This window comes from Ammodytes marinus, assembly GCF_949987685.1.
Source record: "Ammodytes marinus genome assembly, chromosome: 23".
Taxonomy (NCBI): Eukaryota; Metazoa; Chordata; class Actinopteri; order Uranoscopiformes; family Ammodytidae; genus Ammodytes; species Ammodytes marinus.
This window is the reverse complement of record NC_137227.1, coordinates 5,597,010-5,618,956: the sequence shown is the minus strand read 5'-3', so window position 1 is coordinate 5,618,956 and position 21,947 is coordinate 5,597,010. Positions and strand designations below refer to the sequence as shown.

The following is a 21,947-nucleotide window of genomic DNA, read 5'->3' as shown; positions in this document are numbered from 1 at the left end:
AGAAGTACAAGGGCAAGGCAAATATCATTGCCATATGAATAATACACACACACACACACACACACACACACACACTTACCAGAAAGGCACACTGGGGGTCGAAGGCATAGGTGCCACACACATAGATGCGTCCATCGCCCAGGAACTCCAGCAGACGGATGTAGTTGTTGCAGTCAACCTGCAGGGGGAGACAAACAGCCACAAATAAAACAGAGCCAAACTTCACAAGCTGTTGACAGTAGAGTTATCACCTGTAGCATTACATTATCAATGGTTTGACTCAGTTTGAGGAGTTTTAGGACCAAAGACCAAATGCCCATGATCAGAAGCGATCCTGTATTAACCACACTGAGTTCTGGGAGAAAGGATCGGAGTGAATTCTGATAACAGCTGGTGTAACAATGATTCTGATTGGAAATAGGAGACCCCCACTGCTGGGTTGGACACTTGAGACCCCCATGGGTCCAAGCAGAGACCATCCATGCTTGCTCACAGTAACACAGGCATGCAAACTGCAAATGAAGACCACTCACTCTCAAACATAAATAGTACTGAAAATGTCCTGTACATACAGTAGATGTTGTTGAGCTCACCTTTCTATCTTCATTTTATTTATTTATTCACATGCACAATAAGTCCGCAGCTGTTATGGAAAAACACTCCCATTGTCCCTCCCGAGTCACCATGAAACCATGACGCAGTCCATTTTCGGTAAGCGTGCGTGTGTGTATGTGTGTGTGTGTGTGTGTGTGTGCGTGCGTGTGTGTGTGTGTGTGTGTGTGTGTGTGTGTCTTCGCGTGCCTTCCTGGATGAGCTCCAGGCCTGAGTCACCTTGGTCCCAGCAGGGATCTGATCCCCTCTGATGCCCAGATCATGTCAACCAAATCATCCCCCACCACCGCGCCACCCGCCCTCACACTGGTACCGCTTTCAAGTGCAAAGGACGGAGACAAAGAGAACTCATCCACGTAACAATGGGATCATTTTGGGATTAGCTATTTTATTGGTCCAAATTAACCTAATTCACTCTAATAAGATTCACTCACAATCTGGCAGAGGGTGATTGGAATGGCTTGATTCTGTTCATGTCTATCTATTTCATTATGTTCTATGTGAGTGTGCTGTAGGTTACAATGATGATTATGCTTCTTTATTTTTTCCCTTTTCCCCCAAGAAGGGTTTTCACTCCCCTGAACTTGCTTTATGACACCGAATCATCTATTACCATATCAAGAGGTATCACCATAAAATAGCAAGGAGACAAAATACTTTAGTACAAACCTGTATGCATTCTATGACAGGTAAACAACTTCCCAGTCAGCACATAGTAATAATCCCAAAGGAGTCAAGAGTTGTTGACACGTGACTTGAATTTAGGACCTTTAATATTAGATTTCTTCTGGGAGGCATTTGATGGATACTTAACACACTCGAGCTCCTTAGAAGTGTAGTGTTTATTTACCTTTTTAGCCCCACAAAGATGAAACGTATGGTGCTATGGTCTGCCTAATGATCGATGCAATGTTGACTTAAACTCAAGTAAAATCTATTTATTTTTATTACAGCAACCAATTTCCTGTGTTGAGCAACATCCTGTCCTAACCTGTGTAACCCTGATAACTTGCCCTGATTTGTCCCTATGAGTCTTTATTTCATGCATGATTCACACACACACACGCACGCACGCACACACGCACACACACACACACGCACACACACACACGCACACACGCACACACACACACACACACACAAACTCACTCACTCACACGTCTCTGTGGCTCAACTTCAAAGTAGTTTTTTGTTGAGACTATTGTCCGTTATCTTCATCCATTTCTTTCTCCTAACAGTCTCTCTATCCTTTCTTGCTCACTCCCATCTATCATTCTTGGCCCCTTTCGTTCTGTCTTTCTTCTCAGTCCTTACGCCCTTGTCATCCATGTCTTCTCAGACAAAACACAACCCCTCTATTTCCTGCCTTCATCAGTCTTTCACCTCTGTATCTCCTTACAGAGGAGCGCAGAAAGCTGTGTTGATGGCGATTAAATAAAATGGGTCAAAACTTATTGCACTGATCTTGCATTGGCTCTGTTTATGTTTTAACCTGACCTGATTTCACTGGACTAGAGGCATTTTTCAGGCCTTTTTTCAGCACCATCAGGCCATTGGAGTAATCTCAGAACCAACATTGTGATAATGATGCTCTGTTTCAGCCTGGTAGTACCCGCTAAACTGTCCGAACAAATTCCTCAGTGAGACAGTACTCAATTGTAAGGCTTTGGGGGGGAGTTAGGGACACAGGTGCGGACCAAGGGGTTTCTAAAAGTTATCCCCGGAGGGATAACCACTAAATCGCAACGCGACACTGGGAGGGGGCAGAAAACAAAAAGCACAAAGTTGTGCAGGGCCACACAGGCTACCTTTTAATAACAAAACTAAAGTGAGAACCAAACCACTGCTGCCAAGCAGCTGAACGAAAGACCAAAACTTGAACAATTATTTTTACTAACTCAGAGGGCACTCAGAGTGAACCTCTCACCATCGCATAGAGCAAACAATGAGCAGCACAGAGCAGTGGGGTCTCAGGGCAGATATAGCCTCTTCACACCTGGGCTCAATCAGCCAATCAGTGCACACACCTGATTGCAGTGAGTGAATCAGTCACCATTCTCACGGAGGCGAAACACTCCGTTTCCTCACAGGATCCCCCCTCTAAGGAACGGCACCTGACGTTCCCACAGGACCCCCAGGCTGGAGGCGGCGAAAGTCCCGGACCAGAGTTGGGTCCAAAATGTCCCTAGCTGGGACCCAGGCACGCTCCTCAGGCCCATATCCCTCCCAGTCCACCAGGTACTGAATCCCACGTCCCACACGTCGACTGTTCAATATCCGCCGAACCGTGTACGCTGGTTGACCCCCAACCAGCCTGGGTGGAGGCGGAGGCCTCTCTGGAGGTGCCAGTGGACTGGAGCGGACCGGCTTAAGGCGGGAAACATGAAACGAGGGGTGGATTCTCATTGACCGGGGAAGCAGAAGGCGAAAAGTGACAGGGTTAATCCTTCGAATGATCTTGAAGGGACCAACGAAACGTGGCGCCAATTTGCGAGACTCAACCCGCAATGGGAGATCCCTAGTGGAGAGCCACACCCTTTGACCAACCCGATAGTTTGGGGCTGGGCGGCGATGCTGGTCAGCATAGTGCTTCTGCCGTGCCACAGCCTGTTGAAGAGAAGCACGAACACGCCTCCAGGTAGCACGACACCGCTGGACAAACTGAGCCGCCGAAGGCACCCCTACCTCCCTCTCCTGTTCTGGGAACAACGGTGGCTGATATCCATACTGACACTCAAAAGGAGAGAGACCAGTGGATGCATTCTTTAAAGTGTTATAAGAATACTCAGCCCACACCAGTTGTTCGCTCCACGTGGTAGGATTGGAGGACACCAGGCAACGAAGTGTTCTCTCGAGTGTCTGATTGGTGCGCTCAGTCTGACCGTTGGTCTCGGGGTGAAACCCTGACGAGAGACTAGCCGAAGCACCCACAAGGGAACAAAATGCCTTCCAGAAACGGGAAGCAAACTGGGGACCTCGGTCAGACACAATGTCTTGGGGGAGGCCGTGGTAGCAAAAGACATGTTTGACTACAAGTCGGGCGGTCTCTAGGGCAGAAGGAAGCTTAGGAAGCGGGATGAAATGGGCTGCCTTTGAGAACCGATCTACTACGACCATAATGACAGTGAACCCTTTCGATGAGGGTAGTCCTGTAATAAAATCCAGGGCCACATGAGACCAAGGGCGTTTCGGGATAGGTAAGGACTGGAGCAGACCGGCAGGCGGCTGTTGTGACGTCTTGTTTTGGGCGCAAATGGTGCAAGCCGCCACAAACTCGCTCACATCTCTCGCCATCCGGGGCCACCAGAATCTCTGTTTGAGAAAACCCATAGTGCGACGAACACCAGGGTGATTGGTGAGGCGTGAAGAGTGACCCCACTGAAGAACTTGTGGTCGCACTCCTGCTGGAACATACCGACAGCCTGGGGGCCCCCCTCCTGGGTCGGGCTCCTGCTGTTGAGCCCCCTGAACCACTGTGTCAATCTCCCAGGTGATTGGGGCAAGGATGCGAGTGAGGGGCACAATGGTCTCTGGGGAACTGTCACGACCTGAACACTCATATCGTCGAGATAGGGCATCCGGCTTCAGATTCTTCGAACCTGGACGGTATGAAAGATTGAAATCAAACCTGTTGAAAAACAGGGCCCAGCGAGCTTGGCGAGGATTTAAGCGTTTGGCCTGCTGGATATATGCCAGATTCTTATGGTCTGTCCAGACCTGAAACGGATGCTCGGAACCTTCAAGCCAATGGCGCCACTCCTCCAGGGCCAACTTCACGGCCAGCAGCTCCTTGTTACCCACATCGTAATTTCTCTCGGCTGGTAGAAGACGCCGAGAGAAGAATGCGCAAGGGTGGAGCTTTTTGTCCTTTGGAGAACTTTGGGACAAAACCGCCCCCACTCCCACATCTGAGGCATCCACCTCGACAACAAATGGTATGGAGGGGTCTGGGTGAATCAGGACCGGTGCGGTGGTAAACTTTCTCTTAAGTTCCGTAAATGCCTTCTCAGCCCCTGGGGACCAATGAAATCGTGAAGGCGGCCCCTTTACCAGTGCAGAAATAGGGGCAGCAATCGAGCTAAAGCCCCTAATGAAGCGTCGATAAAAATTAGCGAACCCCAAAAAGCGCTGAACGTGTCTGACAGAGTCAGGTCGAGGCCAATCTTGCACCGCTTTGACCTTGCTTGGGTCCATTCTGACACTGCCCTGCTCCACAATGTACCCCAGAAACTTGACTGTGGGGGCATGGAAGACACATTTCTCCGCCTTGACAAAGAGTTGGTGCGCCAACAACCTCTGGAGAACCCTCTTAACATGAGACACATGCTCCAGATAGGACTTTGAAAAAATCAAAATGTCATCCAAATACACATAGACAAAATGTTCAAGCATCTCCCTGAGGACATCATTGACCAACGCCTGGAAAACTGCAGGAGCATTCGAAAGTCCAAAGGGCATGACCAGATATTCATAGTGCCCCCGTGAAGTGTTGAACGCCGTTTTCCACTCATCTCCCTCTCGTATGCGCACCAGATTATAGGCATTCCTAAGGTCCAACTTGGTAAAAAACGATGCACCCTGAAGTTGTTCAAATGCCGTGGACATGAGAGGGAGTGGGTAGCGATTTTTAACGGTGATGCTATTTAGGCCCCTGTAATCAATGCAGGGTCTAAGCCCCCCATCTTTCTTCCCCACAAAGAAAAACCCGGCTCCAGCCGGAGATGTAGAGGGGCGAATGAAACCTGCCGCTAAAGCCTCATCAATATAGCCCGCCATAGCTGATGTTTCAGGTTGTGATTACGAATACAGGCGGCCCCTGGGGGGCGTAGTGCCTGGGAGGAGATCGATGGAACAATCATACGGCCTATGCGGAGGAAGGGTGGAAGCCTTCTGTTTACTGAAGACCTCACTAAGTTCAACATACTCTACCGGAACCCCACTGGGAAGATTAGACACAGAAGACGAAGAGTTGGAAGGAGTCACGGGCTCGAGAGCCCCAAGAGTCAGGGGAACACTGGGGGTAGCACAGGTGAGGCCTAATGAACTGGGAGTTTTTGAGGCAGAGGAGGTGGTAGCAGCAGGAGGCCCCAGGCCCAAAGGTTGGAGTCGCACCGAGTCTGAGTCCCTCATGTGAGAAGCACAGTCTGGGCCCCAGCTCAGCACCTGCCCCGCCCTCCAATTGATGTGGGGGTTGTGTTCCTTGAGCCATGGGTGTCCCAGAATGAGGGGTAACTGAGGTGTATCAATAAGAAAAAACTTAATTGCTTCCGTGTGATTGCCAATGCGAATGCAAATCGGGCAGGTGACCTTCTCAACCCTACCCCTACCCAACGGTCGCCCATCCACTGCGGTGATTGCAAGTGGACAAGGAAGATCAAAAATTGGTAGTTTGAGATTACGGGCCAGGGTTGAGTCCATAAAACTACCTGCTGCTCCTGAGTCGACAAATGCCGAAAAAGTGCGCCAGTCTCCATCCCAAAATAACTCAAAGGGCAAGTAAGTGTGATTATCCACACAAGGGGAAATATTAAGACTCGGCGAGGCCTCCCCACGGTCTGCAGAGTCTACTCGTTTCCCTGCATACCGGGTTTTTGCATTGAGGGGCACTGGCGAATGAAGTGACCTCCCCTGCCACAGTATAGACAAGCTCCACTGCTCATACGTTTCTGTTTCTCCGCAGAGGTAAGCCGTGTGCGTCCTATCTGCATGGGTTCATGGTCATCATTGCTAAGGGGCCCCTTAGGCAAGTTAGTTGTTTCACAAGAGATGCTGGACTCCTCCGACATAGGGCGGGGGTACCCCGGTTTTCTCTCCCTGTTGCGCTCACGAATTCTGTTGTCAATTCGAATGGCCAATGATATTAAATCCTCAAGAGAATCCGGAACCTCACGGGAAGCTAGCTCATCCTTAACCCTCTCAGATAAGGCATTACCGAAAGTGGTCACTAGAGCCTCCCTGTTCCAACCTGACTCTGTAGCTAAAGTTCGGAATGGAATTGAAAATTCTGCAACGCTTGAAGAGCCCTGACGTAACCTAAGAAGGCGTTTGGCAGCTTCGTGGCCGCTTACATCATGGTCGAACACGTGCCTCATCTCTGCCATGAAGAGAGCAGAGTCAGCGCAGCCCGGTGTCTGTTTATCCCACAAGGCTGTAGCCCATGCAAGGGCCTTGTCTGAAAGAAGGGATATTATATATGCGACCCGGGCTCGGTCTGTGCTAAACATAGAGGGTCGTAACTCAAACACTAAACTGCATTGGGTTATAAATCCCTTACACCTCCCTGGATGCCCGTCATAGCGGGCTGGGGTTGCCAACTTGGTCTCCTGGACTACAAAAGGGTCATGGGGTGGAACTGGAGGTGCTTGTGCTTGGGTAGGGGCTGGCCCAGGTGGCTGTAAACGGGCCAGTATCTCCCGCAGCATGCAGTCCTGCGAGGCCTGTTGCTCCACAATGGCACGTAGCGTTTGATCGTGTGAGCCCAATAGGGCTCCTTGAGCCGAAATTGCCTGTCTATGGACCTCTAAACTGTCCCCAGCAGCACTAGTGGGGTCCGCTGTGCCCTGCATTGGGCTGCTCATTCTGTAAGGCTTTGGGGGGGAGTTAGGGACACAGGTGCGGACCAAGGGGTTTCTAAAAGTTATCCCCGGAGGGATAACCACTAAATCGCAACGCGACACTGGGAGGGGGCAGAAAACAAAAAGCACAAAGTTGTGCAGGGCCACACAGGCTACCTTTTAATAACAAAACTAAAGTGAGAACCAAACCACTGCTGCCAAGCAGCTGAACGAAAGACCAAAACTTGAACAATTATTTTTACTAACTCAGAGGGCACTCAGAGTGAACCTCTCACCATCGCATAGAGCAAACAATGAGCAGCACAGAGCAGTGGGGTCTCAGGGCAGATATAGCCTCTTCACACCTGGGCTCAATCAGCCAATCAGTGCACACACCTGATTGCAGTGAGTGAATCAGTCACCATTCTCACGGAGGCGAAACACTCCGTTTCCTCACATCAATGAATATAGATCCACTGTGCTGGTGGTTTACTTTAAGTAGTCTGGGTGATGCCGTGTTTTGGCTGAACCATAATGAGATGTACAGCTTGAGTGTACAGGACGCTCTATTTAATCAGCTTCCATAGATGGTTACTGGACCTCGTCTGTGACCTCACATACACTATTACTCTCTTTCTGTCTCTCTATCTAGACACACACACACACACACACACACACACACACACACACACACACACACACACACACACACACACACACACACACACACACACACACACACACACACACACACACACACACACACACACACACACACACACACACACACACACACACACACACACACACACACAGCCCTGATGAGGTTTTGGCATAATTCCCAGAACTTCCCACCCAATGCCTTACAGCATGGGGTTGTGACACAGACACACACACACACACACACACACACACACACACACACACACGTATAAAGCATCTTTACTACAGGGTTTGCATCAGGATAAAGAGAAAGACACAGCTACTGCAAAGACTGTGCGTCACTGAAAATCACTTCCTAGTACAGGCATGGATGTGTGTTGATGGCAGCTCTCACCTCTGTCTTTCCCTTCGCCACGCAAGACTTCCGCTTCTCCTCCGGCACGTCCCAGACAATCTGGAACAAGGGCAAAGAGAGACAGAGACGACTGGATGAAGTCATTGTCCTCACCAGTACCTGATCCATAGTTGATTGTCAGCCACGAAAAGTTCCAATTCTTTTTTAACCGATATTAGTCCATTAGCTCAAGATTAGAATGCATTTACAATTAATCACCTAGAGAATCCTAATCATACTTGGTCATTATTTTCCCTTTGAGTGATCATCAGAATTTTGCCTTAGAGGAATAGTTCGACACAGTCAATACACAGCATAGGCTATGTAAACTGGTATGTAAACAAAGTGGGCCCACCATATCTATCAACATGCCCTTTTTACAGAGCTTAGGCTGTGTATTAACACTGGATTTCTTTTCAGGGCACACACAAAGAACGGGCAGGTAGCGAACGGTGAGAAGATATTGTCTGATTTACTTTGGCCAAAAAGTATTTTGGAGTATGCCTTTAATTAAGCTAATATTTGGCTTACAGCTCTGAGTGCCATCAATCATCTCATATAACTCTCGATGAGTAAGTGAATAAGTGTATTTCCTGATTCCTTTCACTTTAATTTCCTGGTAGGTTAAATTTGATGGCAAAGAAACAAGAAGAACCGGTTCATAATATAATATGGCAATATATTACAGACAGGCCCTTCCTACCTTTCTTGGTGTTTGGTTCAGTTTGTTGGTGTCCACAGCCAGTATGGCATCCCTGGCTCCCAGGAACAGCGTGCCCGTTGATTGGTCCAGTAGGAAGGTGCTGAAGTTGGCCACGCCCCCGAACCCATCTGGACCAATGACGTTGTCTGTGGAAAGGAACGGAGAAAGAGGAGGGAGAGTCAGTGCTGCTGTCAATCATCCCACAAGAAAGATGCACTCAAAGGCAGCTGAGGGGTTAACAGGAAAAACTGTATGGCGAGATCCAAAGATAAGTATGTTTGGCCAAATGTCAGAATAGCTGGTGGATCGGATGAGATAGAATCAAAACACCATATTCCCAGCAAGGGTTTTTCAACAGAGAAAACGAGATGAGTGATGGAGGGATGAGGATGGATGGGAGACAGGCCTTTGTTTCACCTTGCCCTTTAACACAAACAGAGCCCCAGATTAACCCCTCTAATCCCTCTATAGTTTAAGTCTTCATCACTCTCTTTCCATCTGTTTCTGTGACTTTGTGTGTGTGTGTGTGTGTTTTTGCATGTGTGTGTGTGTGTGTGTGTGTGACAACAAAGAAAGGATTTTATTGTGCCTCAGATTAACTCATCAGTGGGATTAAAGACTAATGCTAATGAATAAAGCCTGTAATGTTAGTTGGACCTGCACCCACCTGTTGGCTCTGGGGGAATAGATATTTATCCATTACTCTTAAATTTGGCATTAAGGCCTAAATAGACCTGTGGGGAGTGATGAGGTCGGAGCCTAGACGTCACACTCTTAACTATATTTTGCTTTTGGTAAAATATTTAAAACATAAGTTTCCGCCTGAACTCAGTGTATTTGCACAATCGGACGTTTCATTAATGAGGACTAATGACAATGGCAAAGCATTCGCCACTCGTATGTGCAAAGGCAAACAGACACAGAAATATGTTGGCCAAGAAGTAACAAGAAAATTAAGAATGCCAAAGGGTTGTTTGAAGTAAAATACAGAATATGTACAGTGCATTCATATATACTGTATATATCGCCAATGTATAGTCGGTATCAGCTTCAAAAACAGTATGGTGAAGACCAAAACACGGATTAAACACTGTTTCGTAAGGCCAGAAACTATTCATATTCATATTCATATTCATATTCATCTTCGTGCTGCTATGAGTCTGCTGGATTAGTGCTAACTCTTACCTAACATGTTGGAAATAATAACAGGATAAGCTGGTGTTATATCATAAGTGCTTTCCAGAAACTTGCTTTCTAAGAAAATCTATGAATAGAACTTCCCTCTATACGTTGTTCATGAATCCTGCGTTTCATTTGTAAGAGGAAAATAACGAAAACATTTTCTTTTAAGGGGTTACATCATTTTGCTTAAGATGTTTAAACTCGTATCTCCTAAGTACCCGTGTCATCCTCTATGGACACACAGGCTCAAACGCTTACACACTACTTAATGTGCAGCCGTCACATCGGATAATAAGGCTCGGGCTTACGTAATGAGATATTACAACTCAGCTGATACAATATCGTGAAATTCAGAGAAAGGGAACAAGGAGGAGATGAGAAAAATCACTGGCGCACACGCCCCCTGTATTATTCTGCAGGTAGAGGTGAAGAGGAGTCACACATTCACAGAGGCTTGTGTTCAACAGCAAAACAGACAAGGAGTGGAACACAACTTTTTTTGCTTAATTGTTAAAGAAAGAGATGTTACATCTTGATATAGTTCTTAAATGAGTGAAAGAGGACACCATTTAGAGGAAAATCCTTTTGGGAACATGACGACCAAATTTGGCACAATCATCCTCTGTTCCCCTGATGGTGGGATGGGACTAAGTACCGTGTCTGTGCGTTCTGATAAATGGCACTCTGCGCTGACATGGTTTTCCACTTAGAGCCCGCCTGTGTTGTTCTGTGTAGTGAAAAAAAAGAAGAAAATATATACGCTGACATCTGCCTGTAACTTAATGACAGACATCTTCTCTCTCTCTCTCTCTCTCTCTCTCTCTCTCTCTCTCTCTCTCTCTCCCTGCCTCCATCCACACCCCCTCATCCAGCCGCTCTCTGTCTGTCACCCGTAACATTACACATGAATGTCATTTCTCATTCACTAAGAAGCCATCTGTTCGGGCCCGCAGGCCAGTCACACAAGCAAGCCACGCTCTGATTGGCTCACAGAGGGACCTGCACTTCCTGAAAATCGGCCAATACGAGGAGGGAGATTGCAGTCTGTTAAAGCAGATGCATAATACGACCAAGCTGCAGGTGTAAGTGTGTATTTGTGAAGTTTTGCCCTTGATTTAATGTTTGTTTATAGATGTGTGTCCTTTTCAGGTTTTACACCTCAAGCTATTTAAATAAACGATTCTCAAAGAATTCTCAGTTTTTTCTTCCTTTTCCCCCTTCGTGGCTACTGTTAATCTGCTCTGTCAACCATCCAACCTCTCATCACCCTGCAGGCTCACACCACTTCTTCAAACTCACTTTACAGCCTATGTCCTACAGCTGGTCTTATACACACACACACACACACACACACACACACACACACACACACACACACACACACACACACACACACACACACACACAGAGAGAAAGAAGTAGACATGAGTGTTAGTGACACAGGCCAAAGGCAAGGTCTGGAGAGATGTCCTTGTGCGCTGGTCCTTGCCGGCTGTGTAGGACACGACAACACACACACACACACATACACACACACGGTTCCACCACCTGCTGTGCACCCTAATGTAGAGAGACGAATCCTAGAGCTATACCATCTGCCCTTCTCACACACAGTCGCAAACACACACACAAAAACACACCTCTAACCCTACACATCGAGGCACACGTTGAAAGAAGGCCTGTTGCGAGAGACACACAACACGCGGTTTCTTGTTTCTCATCCCCTGTTTGTCTTTCATTTTCATGGTGACATACGGAGCTGTTTGTTAGAAGCACTTTAATAAGCATACGTTTGATTTGACGTGTGTCACAGGAAGAAAGGATGCTCTGCAGGTTGGGTTAATGCCTCCTGTTTGACAGCAGGGCCCTGTGGCTCACCGTGTATCAAGTATCACCTCCCACCTGTGTGCCTCAGTGACGTGCACATACAGCGCCCATTCCTGTGTGATGTGTGTACAGGAAGATGTGCACGTGAGGTGGTAACACTGTTCCTAAGGACAAGTGTTGCAACAAGAATGGCATTTTTACTTCTTTGCAACAGGCTATAGATTAAACCTTTGTATAAAGTTAATATCAACTGAGTAGCTGCTGACTGCAGAAAGTGTGTTCAATTTGCTCCTCATCTTTGGTATTAAAACGCTAAGATAACCCATTTTTTTCATTTTCTTTGCCACTCTCACAATTTGGGATGGTAGAAGAATATGTCATGAACAGTTGTATAAACTCTATCTTCCATGTGCCTGAATTAATTTCCTTTAATTTGCCACCTGTTACGTTAATATGGTTAACTTGCCAACAAACCTTTGCATATGTTTGAACACATTCAGCAGACAGCAACATTGGTATTAATCTAGAGATGTTTTTCTGTCCATCTGGGGAATGTTAATTCAAATATTTACTCTCCTTTGAGCTCTATTTGGCTCTTCACTAAATCCTACGGGAAATATCTGTATATTTGGCTGATTAAGGCTGCATGAAGTTGCCGTTTAAAAGAACTGGAATGCAACATAGACCTTCGCTGTAATTCCTGGCTAAATAGACATTATAAATAACCCAGTATTTTTGAGGGTGCTATTCAAATGCTTTGACGTAACATGGATGGGACAATACACAGGGTAGTGCAGGATAACAGAAAAAAAAGGAAGAACTTCGCATTAAAAGATTAAAATGTGGTGACCTTATGCATGCTGGGAAAAAAATATCACACCCAGGGTATATTTTAAAAAGCGACTGGTGATAGTATAAATGAATAAGTAGTCCTAAAATACAAAATCCTCTCCCCCGTCATGAATCATTCATTCATTATAAATTAAACATGACTGAGAAGCAGCCATGGAGAGAGACCAGGAGAGTGTGTGTGTGTGTGTGTGTGTGTGTGTGTGTGTGTGTGTGTGTGTGTGTGTGTGTGTGTGTGTGTGTGTGTGTGTGTGTGTGTGTGTGTGTGTGTGTGTGTGTGTGTGTGTGTGTGTGTGCGTGCGTGTGTGTGTGTGTGTGTCCATTAAGGGTTTAATAAACTGGTTTGTGCTCTGGGGGACCCTGGTCTCTGGCTGCAGGGCATAGTGGGATTTGACCAACAAGGAAGTGATAAATTATACACCTCCCTCCTCCAGCTGTCAATCAAAACTGACGGGATGGAGAGAGGAGATGCACATAGGCTCAAACACACACACACACACACTTGCTCTTGCCTCCAGGGTCTCTCAACACAACACACACACACACACACACACACACACACACACACACGCACGCAAGCAAGCATGCACCACACACACACACAGGACACAGCTGCATGATCAACACAGTGGAGAAACACACATTTAGAGCGCCATCATCCACTCTGCTCAATGTCGTTCTCGAGCTGCTGCTTCCTCTGAATAGTTGAGCTGCAGCCAGACAGAAGTACTCCACAGGTTAAAGGCACACACCAGCTTTTTGGAAGATTGTCCCATCAGAGAGCAAACCCATTAGCAGGCTCCATGCTCACCACTTCACCACACATTATGATGAGTGACAGCAGACGAATAGCATCACCCAAAGTGGGACAACCCATTCATACACACGTGTAAACTTAACCGGCGTTTTTAAAATAAATTATTTTACTATATCAGGTAAAACAAATATTCTTCCCAATGCGCAATTATTTTTACCCGTACGCTCTCTTCCAACACTTTGCATATCATATTTCATATCAATTGCTTCCTTTTTTGTGCACAAAAAAACATGGCGACATATGCAGATATACTGCCCCTGCTATTCATGGCCTTAACCTCATCTCTGGCACGTGTAACATCAAGTTCTAAGCATGCTCACACAACCAATGCTATAACCAATAAACAATGTTGTGGAGGAATGCATAGTTGACAACCATGGTATTGTTCCGTTGAATGTTCTCTGTTTGCTGCACGGACATGGTAAAGTTGAATATAATTTACAGCAAGTAAAAAAAAACAATGTATGTTTCAGCATGCAGACAATTCAAATTGTTCCTAAGACTGTGCTTGTGTATATACAGTATGTGTGTGTGTATATAGTGTTTGGTTAACCCCTACTTATTGTTTCGTAAGTGGTTCATTGTCGTTGCTTTGATTGATGATATGGAGTCAGCTATCCAGGCATATCCTGTCTCCTGAGTGTGTTAAAAAGCACAAATGGGCAGGCAGGGTGCTCGGCTGGGGGGTTGTTTCATAATGCGAATGTCAAAACGCAAAAAATAAAGATTAACGCTTCATCTTCCCCCAGACTCTCTCGCCCCTCTCTCTAACCCCGGTTTGGTCAAACATCATACAGTCTCATTGACCCTTTGTGTGTTCGTCAGAGATCAAGAGAGGGTGAGTGAAAGAGAAACCTCCTCTTTTTGTTGTGGTCACGGTCAACCACAGCCTCTTCTCAGTGAATAAACGGGCCTTTACAAAGGCATCAAAGCTCTTCAGATCTACAGAGAGGATGGTACCGATATTTAGCTCCTGTTAGCATTGGTTGCTAAATACCACTGCAGCCGAATGCCACAAATGGCTGTGGTCTGCTTCTTTTTGCTTGTAGTCGTGCAACAGGGAGCGATATTATGCAGACGCAATTTGGATATAGCTCACATTAGATCAATGCTTTATCTTCCTTAGAGGTTAGCATATAAAGTTCTGAACATCTAAATTGTGTTGGCAGAGAGAGCAATAGATAGGAGCAGCTTTGGAACACAAGATAGAAATGAGTGACAAAATAGATGGTAGTTCCAGTGTCCCATCTAAAACAATATTGTATAATTTCACAAGCATAGGAAATCAAACCTAGCACGACAAGGTTATTCTTAACTCATCAGAGTACATATACATGTTATTATGAGTCTCGTAGCAACGTCCTTCTAGCAGCTTATTTTTCTCTTTGAGGTGGATTTATTAGAGCCACAGTAAAGGGTTACCAGTGTGCCATTGTGTCTGCAAATGTCATCAACTCCAATCTAACAGCCCGTATAACCTTTTAACGGCCACTTTAATTAAAATTTAAAAGCAATTTTCGTCCCTGAAATTAAAGTCTAAATGAAAAAAAAAACCTGTTGGACCCAAGTGATTTCACAGCAGCAAAACAGCATACCGAGAAACCACACAATGTGAGGGACCATTGAAAGTCAAGTTGAGGGTGGCATTGAGGAAACACAGACGTTTAATTCATGTAATGAAACTGCAAACCTTTCAGGGCTGTTTGAGGCTGTGTAGAGAAGAGATGCGGTTAGGACCAGTGGAAGTTTAATCAAATGTAAAAAACCTGGGATGCCAGGTTGCGAAAAATGTCCTTGGCAAGTGCTTTCCATTTGTTAAAAGTACAGTTATTTAATGAAGGGTGACTTTCTGATTGGCCAAAAGTCCTCAGTTCGATTTTTTTTACATTAATCCATCTTCACTGCTGCTTGGAATGTTAATAAAGTGTAAAGATTGTGTTCCGTAGCACGGACGAAACACAAATCCAGAAGGATCTGGCAACCCAAGATTCAAGTTTTTTTTAACTGAGAACGTACCTATGATGAATTAATGCATTACTAATTAAGCTTAATTGAAGCCTATCTAAAGAAGTGTCCTAATGAAGTGGCTATCTACTTGGTAGTGCATATCTGGCCTCCTTCCTCTCCACTCAGAGATGAAGACATCAAGAACACCAAATGACCCTCACACTTAATGTTGGCCTCTCCTTTGAGGTTCTCCTTCCCCAGTGAGAGCACACACACACACACACACACACACACACACACACACACACACACACACACACACACACACACACACACACACACACACACACACACATGAAGCAAAAGTCCTGAGGGAAGTGGAGGATTACCAGGCAGAAAGCAAAAAGGTTGAGAGAGGAGTGTACAGGGGAAGACTGGAGAAGATGTAGTAGGAGGGACGTAACGTAAGGCATCAGAAAGTGAACGTACAAGGACACAGAGAGAGGGAGGAATAAAGATGAAGGGAGTAGGTTTGTAGGGAGGAGGAGGAAGAGAAGAGGTGAAAGGTTGCAGTGGCTGGTTGCCCACTTCATCACTCAATGCTCTGCTGCTACTCTTCTTCTTATTCTGTGTCTTTTTATTATTCCCCATCCCCCCCGGGGTGTGTGTTTATATTTGGATGCTCTTGGATGAATAAAATAGTGATAACAATGGAACAGAAAAACAGAATTCCTTTGTGTGAATCCACGTTGCAATATCTTCAATTCTCTCAGCCCCTTTCCCCCAGTTTCCAACCTCTTCCACTTCCCCCAATTCCTTCTCTCTCTCTCTCTCTCTCTCTCTCCCTCTCTCTCTCTCTCTCTCTCTGGCTCTGGTTGATAAGCAGTAGCACTACTAATCAGGCTTGCCCTAAATTCGCCCATGCCCTGCAGGATTAGCATGTGCATGTGAGTGTGGTAGCAGTGTGTGTGTGTGTGTGTGTGTGTGTGTGTGTGTGTGTGTGTGTGTGTGTGTGTGTGTGTGTGTGTGTGTGTGTGTGTGTGTGTGTGTGTGTGTGTGTGTGTGTGTGTGTGTGTGTGTGTGTGTGTGTGTGTGTTGGTTTAGAAGCTGGTGCCTGCAGCATATAGCCCAGTGTGTATGTGTGAGAGAGTTTCAGTATGAATGAGTCATTGAATCAACACAACCCTGTTATTGTTATCTTACTGTAAGTAGTAAGACTGTACTTCTAGTTATAACGGGGAACTGCTGTCGTATGATAATAATAAATATTCAGGCATAATATCTACAGAGTAATAATAAAAGTCATTTTAAAATAAATTATTTGTTGTTTTTAAGGGAAGAGAGGAAGAAATATATAGGCCTAGAAAAGCTATGTGAAATATATCTATATTGAATTAAATTGGCTTTATTGGCAGGGAAAATAGTCATGTGTTGCCAAAAGCAGAACAAAGTCTATACATGTATTCACTTCATCCACCACAGTATATTGACCTCTAAAGGCTAGAGGTGACTGACAATGAGTGTTGACAAAAGTGAACCATGTCTTTCCACACAAAGGTACATTTAGACAATGCTCACCTGCCTGACTGTGTTTAGATTCTGGCCGGTGCATTCAGACTAAACGGTGAGACAAGCTGTTTCTTTAGAGCAGGAGCAGCCATAACATACAACACTTCTGTAACTTTTAGCTTTGGAAAAGACAGATAGTGTTACACTCAGGAGGGGCCCATCCCCTAGAAGTGGCCTAAACATACAATGTTAATATACCTCACTCACAAGAGCCATTTTGCCTTTTAATTTACTGTATATTTAGCTGATGATACTTATTCAATTTCAATGAAGTGATCATTTGAATGCAGGACTTGCTTGAATGTAATGTAACAACCAAATGACATTGTCTCTTCCCGCATATATTGATGACTTGATACGTTCTGATCGGTAAAATATTTGAATACTACTCCCAAAACTGTGAAACCCTACAGAAAGAAAAATCTGTAGTTGCAGTATGGTGCTATGTCTCATAAGATAAACCCTATTTTTTTTTTAATTATTATTATTTTTTTTTTACAAATGTCTCTTATTTTGATTGGACTGAGCTTGGCACCAACCACTTCTGAGCCAGAGGCGAGTACTGCTATTTCTCTTCCACCTACGATCATTTGCCACTAGTCTTTTTCTGTACACTTCCTGTGCCGTTGTGGTGACAATGTGTCCAAGTCGTTAGTAGTAATAACATAAATTCAGCTGGAGAACCAGAGCTTAAACACCCTACTGTCGGCAGCACCCCCTTCACTGCTATAGCTGTAGCTGGCCTTTGACCTCCCTGTGGAGGGATGAATAAGAAAAGAGAATTTCTCTACAGGGATCAATGGCGGAGGTAGAGTTCAAAGTGCTGAAAGCTTCAAAGGACGCGCACAACAGTCAACCTAACTGATTGTAGTAATAAACTGCATGAAACACACTCCTCCAGAGAATTAACAGGATTCGATAGTCTCTGATTGTGTCATGTGTTCACTATTTCACAATATTCTTGCTCCAGATGTTTTCTCTGGGGTACGGCGAGAACAACAGGAGGCTGAGCGGAAAAAAAGGGAAAGACACAGAGCTAAACGGGCAGACGCAGCATGAGAGAGAGGTATCCGGGCAAAAACCAAATGGCGTGAGACTAACTCACTTGTGCCCAACACCACAGGGTCCTTTAAGCACACACACACACACGCACACGCACACACACACACACACACACACACACACACACACACACACACACACACACACACACACACACACACACACACACACACACACACACACACACACACACACACACACACACACACACACACACACACACACACACACACACACACACACACACACACACACACACACGGACATGCATCACATGCACACACAGATGTTTTTCACCTGATGTGTTTGGCGGGTGGCTAAATTGTGGGTTTGAGTTCACGGTTAGTTTCATGCCAGCGCACACTCTGATGGATGGAGGCACAAACCAACATTTGGGTTGTTTTTTTCAAAATGACATGTGTCTATACATGTGTGTGTGTGGGTGTGTGTGTGTCTGCATGTGCTACCACCACACAGTAGAGCTGTCATTTCTACTGCAGCTCTTAAAACTTAACTACACTTCTTTATCCGCTGCACAGACAACCACACAGAGGCCCACACACATTTCTCATTAAAGAAACCACACAGTTCTAGCGAACATCTGCTCGCGGTGGCGAACACACACACACACACACACACATACAAATAAAACTGATAACATATGCAAGTCCTGAAGCAACAGCTGGTCAGTGTCATATGCATGTCACCGCTGACCCATGGGGTCTCAAGCCAAAGGTCAGAGGTTACATGCTGCTAGAGCTAGAAGATCAATAAGACCTAAACCCATTCACACACACAAACCAGCACACACACACACACTTTGGTTTAGTTTTTCAACCTCTACTTTATGAACATCACTGCACTCAAAACAGAACTCCTAAAGTGACTTCATAGGTAACACTGTGAAGAAAAGAAAAAAAAGTTGTCAGACCGAAGCTGCAGAGAACATTATAAGTATTGATACAAATTCCCACGAAGCTGGTCAATGCTCTGAAAAACCACTTGGACCCTAACTATCTCTGACCTCATTTCTACAGACATTGACACACTGAGTTGCACTGTGAGAAAAGTGTTCTGAACTAAAACATCACCACACAGCATCACCACAGAGTGTGACATAATTTTTTATTTTTTTTTTAATTGTTCATAGGTGACTAGGCAGTGTCATTTAGATAACATTGTTGAGGGGTTTAGTCAGTGATAGTAAAATGATGAGTAAGAAGGGCAGTGAGTGTGAGTGTGTCATAAGTCAAACTTCTGAGTGGTTTTACATGTGCACACTAAGGTTTAATGATTAACAAAGCCAATTTCCTGTCCGTTGCTGATAAAGACAATGTAGAAAAGCCCTGCAGAGCTGTCCACCACAAGGCCTCCTGCTGAAAGGGTGATGCATTTACTCCCTTTCCGTCACCCACAAACACACACACACACGCGCGCATTTCAAGGTCTTACTTATACTCATTGACATAATTAATTCCCCTTTCCTTATTGTCACAAAGTGAGAACCGACCAAAATATCCTCGTTTCTAGGTCCAAAACTCAAATTGGTTCTCACAAAAATAGTGGTAGACACACACACACACACACACACGCACACACACACACACACACACACACACACACACAGAATCTTTTCGCATTTAGACTTTTCAGCCTTTTTCACACAGACACACACACAATTCTCACATGTCAGGCAAATCTGTGTTCTTCCATAGACTGTACACACACACAGATTGGGTGAGGAAAGGAGAGGGATTGAGGACACACGTTTTGTTGACAGAGCGACAGTATAATGGCCTTCTGATCTCTTGCAACTCAACATCTATGTCCTCATTTGTGCACTGAGGCATGAACCAGGGGTTAAAGGTGGAGTCATTAGTAGCCATTTGACTGTGTGCTTAGACAGAAGCAAAGAAGTGGCCACAAAAGGAGAGGACTGGGGTGTGTGTGTGTGTGTGTGTGTGTGTGTGTGTGTGTGTGTGTGTGTGTGTGTGGCGGTGTCAAGAGCAAAGTGGGAAGAGTTGTTTCGACACTAGCGCTGACTAATGGTGACAGCTAATGATTAATAAGTGCGTGGCAGCTGAGTCTGGCGCTTTAACATACAGGGAGAGGCATGAAAAGACTCAGAACGAGCAATTTAAATGATGAGGGCTCACACCAGTCATGCACATGTCTCATTAACATTGGTAAAAAAAACAGTGAGGTTGTCCTCCCATTTGGCTAAAAAAGAAAAAGGAAAAAAGTCTACCATCCACACAGCCAGCTGAAGACAGCCACAGAAAACACACACACACACACACACACACACACACACACACACACACACACCAGGTGACCCCACATCCTAGATACCACAGCCTAACCCCCTAATCACACTGCAAAGCGTCTGCTTACATTGACCACATTTGTTTCCATCCTTAGACAAGAATGTCTATGAACCCTGGACAAAGTTCAAAGCCAATGTGTTGTAGGTTTTTGCTTCTTACAATATCCATGCATAGCACAACTATGGAAGTGGTAGGGGAAAATTGTGTTATTTGCTAAGGTCGGGTCGGGTAGCTAAAATATTCAGTCGAGGTTAGGGGAAATGGGTTAATGAAAATCCTCCACTTCCTGCATTGGTATTGGACGTAAAACAGTAGGAGAATCATCTAAAATTGACCGTAATTCCTGTGGCTAGTAGTAAAAATGGCCCATTAAAACCATTAAAACCTGATTGATGTGCTAAAAGTGAAACGTCTTCACGCTTCCTCCAAAACCCCACTTTGTGCTCACAATGTCTGGGGCTAGGACTTGACAACAGGACAAAGTAGCCAGTGTATCGGACTGACTTTGGCCACTGACAGAGACCAGAGATCAAAGCAGCCAACATTTAACCACTGGCATCTCACTCACCCCCAGGGTGTGTGTGTGTGTGTGTGTGTGTGTGTGTGTGTGTGTGTGTGTGTGTGTGTGTGTGTGTGTGTGTGTGTGTGTGTGTGTGTGTGTGTGTGTGTGTGTGTGTGTGTGTGTGTGTGTGTGTGTGTGTGTGTGTGTGTGTGTGTGTGTGTGTGTGTGTGTGTGTGAGTGCGAGGTGAGAGTGCGAGTTTGTGCGTGGTTGTCGGGGCAGCTATCTGTGTGTGCAAAATGCCTAAAGCTTTCGCTGCTACCATCTGAACCAGAGTTTAAGTTTGAATTAAATGCAGATTGAATAACCCTTTAAGAAGTCTATCAACACTACAACAAAAGCAAATCTCTCATTTCCTCTCGTCCACACCCCCGGTACAGTAGCCGATGCTGTTAATAGAAACCAGGGGGCTCTGCTGGGAACTCTGTGTCCCAGAACGGCTCACCCTGAGTGGGGAGAGATGCTCTCAGCGCCTCCCTCCCTGCCCTGGTTCTCCACTACTCTCCTCTCAGTTTCATTCAGTGTAAAGAATAATGGGTGCATTGTCACGGGGGACATAGGCGACTCTGAATGCTGTCTGTGTCCATCTCTATGTCTCATATTCCAAATTTTATAACTGCCTCTTCCCGCACTGTAGATTCCAAGCTATCAACTCACTAGCGCTTGTCAGGAGTAAAAGTCATACAAACACACACACCTCCCCATGTGTCTGTCGGTATATTTATTTTAAATGGTTCCACTACGAGCAGTTCTCACCAGACACTGACACAAACACAACGGCCTCTTTTGACCTGTGGCCTCCAAGCACCGTGCGGCCTGATCCTTTCGCACGCTTTTAGCACCACAGCGACAGATAACACTTTGGAATCAGTGTGTGTGTG

The 21,947-nt window shown here is 45.5% G+C and overlaps 1 protein-coding gene across 1 annotated transcript in view; it reads right to left on the bottom strand.

Annotated features, from left to right (window-relative positions):
• sema4f (sema domain, immunoglobulin domain (Ig), transmembrane domain (TM) and short cytoplasmic domain, (semaphorin) 4F) overlaps positions 1-21,947 on the bottom strand; it is a gene marked incomplete at its 3' end in the record, with an annotated part of 51,817 nt that overhangs the window by 4,512 nt on the left and 25,358 nt on the right. Inside the window, exons 2-4 of the mRNA XM_080051600.1 lie at positions 8,927-9,072; positions 8,224-8,283; positions 80-178 (exon numbers count right to left, since the gene is read on the bottom strand). Of these exons, the coding sequence (XP_079907726.1) occupies positions 80-178; positions 8,224-8,283; positions 8,927-9,072 (305 nt within the window). The remainder of the gene's footprint in view (positions 1-79; positions 179-8,223; positions 8,284-8,926; positions 9,073-21,947) is intronic.